General features: G+C 37.0%; 1 protein-coding gene across 1 annotated transcript; it reads left to right on the top strand.

The window, feature by feature from the left end:
- Nucleotides 1–28: 28 nt before the first annotated feature.
- Nucleotides 29–2853, top strand: LOC109704377 (probable disease resistance protein At1g58602). The gene is given in 2 exon segments (XM_020225126.1): nt 29–508; nt 510–2853. Coding segments are annotated over 2 exon segments (2799 nt in total). The 3' UTR covers nt 2829–2853.
- The last annotated feature ends 4379 nt before the right edge of the window (nt 2854–7232 follow it).

Genomic DNA, 7232 nt, shown 5'->3' with positions numbered 1-7232 from the left:
CGAGAGAGAGATGAGAAGGAGATCAGAGATGTCGGAAGATGCTTTAATTTCCTACATACTGAACAAAATTGACGACCTATTCACCAAAGAAATTTCTCTAATTTGGAAGGTGGCAGACGATGTTGAATGGCTGAAACAAGAACTGCAGGCACTGGTGATCTTTCTCAACAACATGGACTATAAGCAGAGACGGGATGCGGCAACGAAGATTTGGCTGAGCTCCGTTAGAGACGTAGCATATGAAGCAGACGACTTGATCGATGCCTATACCAATACGCTCGAGAAGAGGTACGCTCCTGCCACTAGGATATTTCATTCTAATACACTGCAGAAAGATATCAAACAGTTAAAATCCAAGATCTGTGAGATAACTATATACGTACCTAAATTGCACGAGCAAAGAGGCAAAGGAAGCAGCACTAGTACAGCTGCAGATCAAGGTCATTTGCATCCATGGAGACGGTCATTTGCAGACCTTGGTGATGATGTGGTTGTCGGTTTCGAACATTTATGCCTGAGCATTAGTGGAGAGGTTGCTTCACTACGAGAGACGTCGACAGGTTGTAGCCATCACCGGGATGGGTGGTGCAGGCAAAACCACTCTTGCGGCTGTGGTTTATAAATTATTTTCTAAAGCTCCCGTACGCGGTCATGCCCATTTTGCCCAGCTTAAAGAAGCGAACTCCGGAGGTGAGCTTCAAAACCACTTTGATGCTTGTGCTTGGGTGCCTGTTCATCAAGATCCCAACATTATGGACCTTTTGTTGATCATGATTGACCAACTAGGCTTAAGCGAATATGTGGAAGCTAAGGAATATGTAATTTATCGTGCGAGGAGCTGGGGGGTCCAGTTCTTAACGGAGAAGCTATATTCGTTTTTGGAGCAGAGGAGATACCTAATAGTGTTGGATGATATCTGGAGGAAAGAAGTATGGGATCAATTAAAAGCAGCTCTTCCAAATTCGAGCAATGGAAGTAGAATAATAGTAACAACTCGATTCAAGGATGTTGCCATTTATCATGACCCAGGTTCTGAACCCTACGAAATGAGGCCCTTAAACGAGGACGATAGTTGGCGACTTTTCCTTACAAAAGTTTTTCCACAGTTAACTCCGAACGACCAACCTATATGCCCAAGAGGACTCGAGGACTTGGGGCGTCAGCTCTGCAGGAAATGTGCTGGTTTGCCTCTTGCTCTGGTGGTACTGGGAGGTCTTGTTTCGACAAAACTGAAGCATCCATTGGTGTGGTCGAAATTACTTGGTAATATGAACTGGGATTCAACAGATGATGGGAAGCAATGCTTAGAAATCCTTGCTTTGAGCTACTACGATTTGCCTTACCGCATGAAATTTTGTTTTCTTTACTTGGGAGCTTACCCACAAGATTCTGACATCAGTGCCTCAAAATTAACGAAGTTGTGGATCGGAGATGATCTGATACCCAAAGAAGAAGGTATAACACTAGAGGGTACTGCAAGCAACTACATGGAGGAGTTGGCACAAAGGTGCCTAGTTGAAATAGTGAAGCGAGGACCTGATATGAGTATAAAAAAGGTAAGAGTCCACGACCTCTTGGGTGAGCTAGCAAAGTCCGAAGCAAGAGAGAGTCGATTCCTTCAGGTAGCAAATCTAAATCCCGTCAACGCAGAGTCAAAGCCCCGGGAGATAGCTTCACGTCGTTTGGCACTCCATCAGAGCCCTGCGAGATTACCTCAAGTTCTGTGTGAAAAATCAAGAGCTCTTTTAGTTTTCCCCGCAAGCAGAATAAACCAAATCTTTACTAATAGTAAAGGACGGATCCAAAAGTGGTTATCAAATTTCTTCAACTTTTATCCATTCATTTATCAGCCTAAGACAAGCATGGAATTCCTCAGAGTGCTCGAACTAGAGGGACTAAAACCAGATAGCATTTGTCATTTTCCTATAAAAGATATGACTAGATTGAGATACCTGGGATTGAGAAATACCAATTTTGCAACGTTACCATTTTCCGAAGGGATTCCTCCACATCTGCAGACTCTAGATATAAGAGGTACATTCATCATAGAGTTGCCATCTGAAATTTGGACGCTTTCAGAGCTTCGCCACTTATACTTGAATTCAATGAGTTTTCTGGACTCACAAGCATTGAGAAACATGCAGACTCTTTCAGAAGCTGCTTCTGCTAAAAGTGTCAGGATGTCTTGCATGCCACCGCATAATCTCCAAACCCTTAAAATAGATGCTGATCGCAATACTCCAAAAACTACCAACAGCAAATTGGTTGGGTGTCTTAAGTTGTTAAGTAGTCTGAACTCTCTAACATTACAAGCCAAGGAGATCCCTCAAGAGGTTTTTACAGCAACATCAACTCATGGAAAGTTACATAAGTTAAAGTTAGATGGAACATTGCAACCCGATAAACTCTGCGGTATCGAAAATTTCGCACCTCACATCACTGAGCTCACATTGTCTCACTCAAACTTGAAAGGAGAGCCAACACAAATACTAGGGCAGCTAAAAAAACTCAGGATTCTCAAAGTGACAGATAATGCTTGCCAATGTCGAGAGATTTCTTGTTCTCCAGGCAGCTTCCCAAATTTATCTTACCTTGAGCTCAGCAACCTATCTCATGTAGCACTGCTCAACATTGAGCCCGGATCCTTTCCAAATCTTATACGCTTGTCTATCCATTGTTGCGTCAATCTGCATGGGGTTCCGAATGGTCTGAATCACATCACCACCTTACAAGTTCTAAAATGTAATAAGATGCCCTCTAGTTTCGTGGAGGAGATTAATGACTGGCGCAGGACGCATCCTGTGAGAGTCATCATCCAGGACCGCTAGCCACCGCAAGATCTTTCTCCAATAGCCTTAACATATTGGTAATTTGTCTTCCTACCTTTATGCCCTTTCTCTCCTTCAGAAAGCTTCAGTTAAAAGCAACTTATAGGCTAAAAGCCAGCTATACATCATATGTCAGATCTTGCTTTCTTCTCTCTCAAAAAAAAAGAAAAAGAAAAAAAGATCTTGCTTTCTTATTGTACTCTTATTGTATAAACTCAGTTGGGCATATATTGCATGAATCGTTGGGATCACCACATAGTCATGCAGATTCTGGTTTAAGCTGAAGTGCTAATCCGACAATCTATATTCGAATACTGGTACAGCAGATAGACAACATATTGACATACAAATCATGTTATTTTGTGAAGTCATAATTTACTCTGTTTCTACATAATTCAATGAAATATAATGAATCTATTGATAAAATAGTCCATATGTGCTATATTCAGTGTGCATTCTTTCCTCTATTGAATTATATTTTTCATGATCTCGCATTGATCTACTATTGGTTGTGACATTTATGTTCAAATCTGACCCTAGTTGGGTGAGTTTCGTCCCGTAGCTATTAATTTACTACAGTGGTGCGCAAGATTTTGTACGTAAAAAGAATCTTAATTGTACCATTATCATCCAACTATATATTAATATCTATGAAACCAAATTGAAATCTCCAACAAGATCATCGAGATCTGTTTCTTGGTACCACAAGTGTGGAACAGTTCACAAGTTCCATAAAAACTAATGCATACGAGAGAGATTTAAGTGGATTAACAAATAGAATTTTCAACCACAATTCACAAAATCACAAAATAATCTCCCTTCAAAACTAGAATTCACAAAATCACAAAATCAGAGACCAATTCCAAAACACTTTTTACCCAAAAAAAATCAAAAAAAAAAAAGAAAAAAAGGCAAGAACAATAACAGGAACCAATTACAAAACCAGAATATTATGAATTGCACAAAAAATGCACACAATCCCTGAATTTACAAGAACCACATACAAAAATCCGAAAAGAAAAAAAACGTGAAACTTCTTTGTTCCGATCACTCCATCAACAGAAATTAAAAAATAAAAAATAAAAAAAAACCCTAAGAAAGGGATAGGAGATCACCTGCCTAGGGTTTTCGAGAGCTTCGAGTATCGGGAGATGTAGGCGAGAGATATAGGCGAGAGATATCTCCGCCATTTTCGCAGAGACGAAGCGGAGCGAGAGAGAGAGAGAGAGAGAGAGAGAGGGGGGGGGGGAAATGGCGCGGTGCTTCAAAGAGCGGGAGAGTTGGGTTTGTCGAAGAAGAGTAAATTGCACATTACTCCCCGGACTTTTAGAGATATCTTATTATAGTCCTCGAACTTTTTGGAACTCTTTAAATCTAATTCACAATTAGGCATGTTTGATTCGTACATTTTAGATCCGGAATGGGAACGGTTTGATCAAATCCAGCTAATTTTGTTTGGTTCACAGGAATCGGTTTGAGACTTCCATTCCAAATCGAAATACAAATTAATTCCGGTTTCCAAGCCCGGATTGAAATGCCAATTTCAAGCCCGCACTTACCTCTTCCTTAGGTCCAACCCAATATTTTTCTATTTTATCCATCCTTTTTCTTCTCTGTCCTTTTTTTTTTAGTATTAAAAAAAAACGTGTTACATTATTTTTATTATAATTTTATTCAAAAAATTAATGCTTTTTTTTTTGTAATTTCCTGCATACAAATTTTTAAAATAAATTAAATTTTTTTTTTTGCATAGCTCTAACTTGAGAGTAGTATTAATTTTTATTTATATATAAATTTTAGATAGTTTTATAAAATTATATTTGAAAGCAAAATTAGTATTGTGTTATTCTATTATTTTTACTTTGTATCAACCAAAGGGTGAAATATGAATAATTCATTCCGATTTTCAATCCAGAAATGAACCAAACGTCTTAGGGAAGTGGGGCAATTCAATTACCATTTCAATTCATTTCCATTCCATTATCCATTCCAATTCCACTCTTGAACCAAACAAGCCCTTAGATTTAGTAAATTTATCGAGCAACATCAAAATATGTTCAATTGATAACATCACTAGAAAGTTCGAGATGCCGATAGATATAGATATCCGAACAAATTTATGCAAATACGATTTTGACTTAGGAGAAAAATATTATTATATTATTATAATTCATTTTTCTCTATGAATTTAAGAAATCCTCCTCTCTATTTACATCTTGTTTATGCTTTAAAAGTTAAAGCCCATCCCACAACATTGTAGAATCATGAGATTTATATTTATATTAATTAAATTAATTAATGCTAGAAACTCACTGTGTAGAGGGCCCTTTATTAGCTCACACCCTCTTAAAATTCTAAAGTCTTTTTCGAAGGCATAAGTTCTTGCCCAACATATCTTTTAGATTTACTCAAAAACATAGTATTTGATAGATAAAAGATATCAATTTAAGTTATTCAATAATAACTTAATTCATATATATATATAGAGAGAGAAAGAGTTGAGCTGGAATGCTATCGATAGCAAACGAGCTCCGTTGCCACTCATTTGTCTTCGATGATTGAATCTCCAAATCAATGATCGGCATCGTTGAATATGATCTATACTACTAGAAGTATCTAGAAACATGAAAATTTTAAATCTTTTCATCATCATTGGTCTAATGATCAAAGAGTTTCAAGATTTATAATTTTAACGGTCGATATGAGACGTTTCTCGTTTAATGGTGTAAAGATATCTAAATCAGTTGAACTTTGATTAAAAAATTCTTTAAAATATTTAAAATAAAATCTATACTCTTGATTTTGATTACAAAACTCCTATCATTACTGTTTAAAGGATATTCATTTTCAGCCGTTCGTTTTTGTATTCACTTAATGGAAAAGAGAACAATATCGAAAAGACATGAAATTTGATTTTTAGATGCTTCAAGTGGTATAAATTATGTTCGACAATGCCGATCGTCGATTTGAAGGCTCGATCATCGAAAACAAATGGATCACAACAAAATCTGAGCCTCCATACATTTTTTTACTTTTAAATTTTTCTCTATATATTCCCTGTGTTTTTATTGTTAGCTATGTTTTTATTGTTGCTCTCACTCTCTCTGACTCTCTCATTCACACACACACAAAGAAATATAACATGTTTCTCTTTGTTCCCTATGTTTTTATTGCTGAATTACAACATGTTTCTCTTTATATGTGTGTGCGTGCACATGTGTACCTGTATGTCCTTTAGACTTTGGGCTGTTGTTTTCGATGCATGAACTGAATTATAAAATCGGTGCATGAGCTGAATTACAAAGCATCAAATTTTGGGACAGACCTCTTCTAACATTTTGCTTGCTGTTGTGTTATCCATTTTTCCTTGCTTCTGTTCTTTGGGGCTGTGATGATATTAAAAAAAAAGATAAATGAGGTTTGGATAGTTTTGTTGCTAGGCAACCAACTCTTGGATGGTCTGGACTTCCTTTAAGATTTTGCTCCTGCTGGCTTTTGAGGTGGTAAGGATGGGAAAAAAATGGAAAAACGGAGTTTTGGGTGGACTAATTTCTCGGCAACCAACCCTTGGTTTCCATTGTCCCTTCCTCGACCTATATCTTAAGGTTGATTGTAGGCTTTTAGTCCATGAGCCACAAATTTGTAGGCTCCTATCATATTAGCTGGTTTCCAACATAACATCGAAGTATTCGCCAAATTTTCATTTCTCAGTCTATAAATATTTGACTCTCTCTGCAAGTGTAACTGGGACTAACATGATAAATGTGAAGGTTTTAGAAAATTACTTGACTGAAAGATGTCTGAAAATTCTTACGAAGTTTATTTTATATATGCCTTAGATACTGTTTTTTGGTGTGGATGGTATCATTTACATAGAATGTGCCTTAGGTTATTTGACACAAAAGGGAAAGGTTACTTATGTAGATTATCCTGTTAAATTGAAGCTCCAAAATCAATTGAAGCTCTTCCCCAGAGACAAACTTGACATTATATAATCAATTGAAGCTCTCTGCATCTGTAGATAGGGATAACAATATAAATATTCAGGTTTTACTAAGTTCTGAGGCAGAGATGTGGGCTGTGGCTACTGAAAAACTGAAGCTTTCCATGCCCAATTGCTTTTATCAAGGATTTCTTCTATGAGTTCTTCAAAGTAACTCCACCTTATACTAATTTCGGTTTACTTTTCTTGATCAAAACTGAAACTTTCCATGCCCCTATTGCTTTTCCAAGGATTTCTTCTATGACTTCTTCAGAGTAACCCCACCTTATACTAACTTCGGTTAATTTTTTTTTTATCTTATTATTGACCCTAATGACGAGGAAACTTCGGATGGTCCGTCTGTGGCAACCAGTTGCTTGCATTGATATATATTTTTTTGTTTCAGATGATGTGAATATGCT

Source organism: Ananas comosus, unplaced genomic scaffold (assembly GCF_001540865.1).
Source record: "Ananas comosus cultivar F153 unplaced genomic scaffold, ASM154086v1, whole genome shotgun sequence".
Lineage (NCBI taxonomy): Eukaryota > Viridiplantae > Streptophyta > Magnoliopsida > Poales > Bromeliaceae > Ananas > Ananas comosus.
The sequence above is the reverse complement of the archived record's forward strand: the minus strand, read 5'-3'. Positions and strand labels throughout refer to the sequence as shown.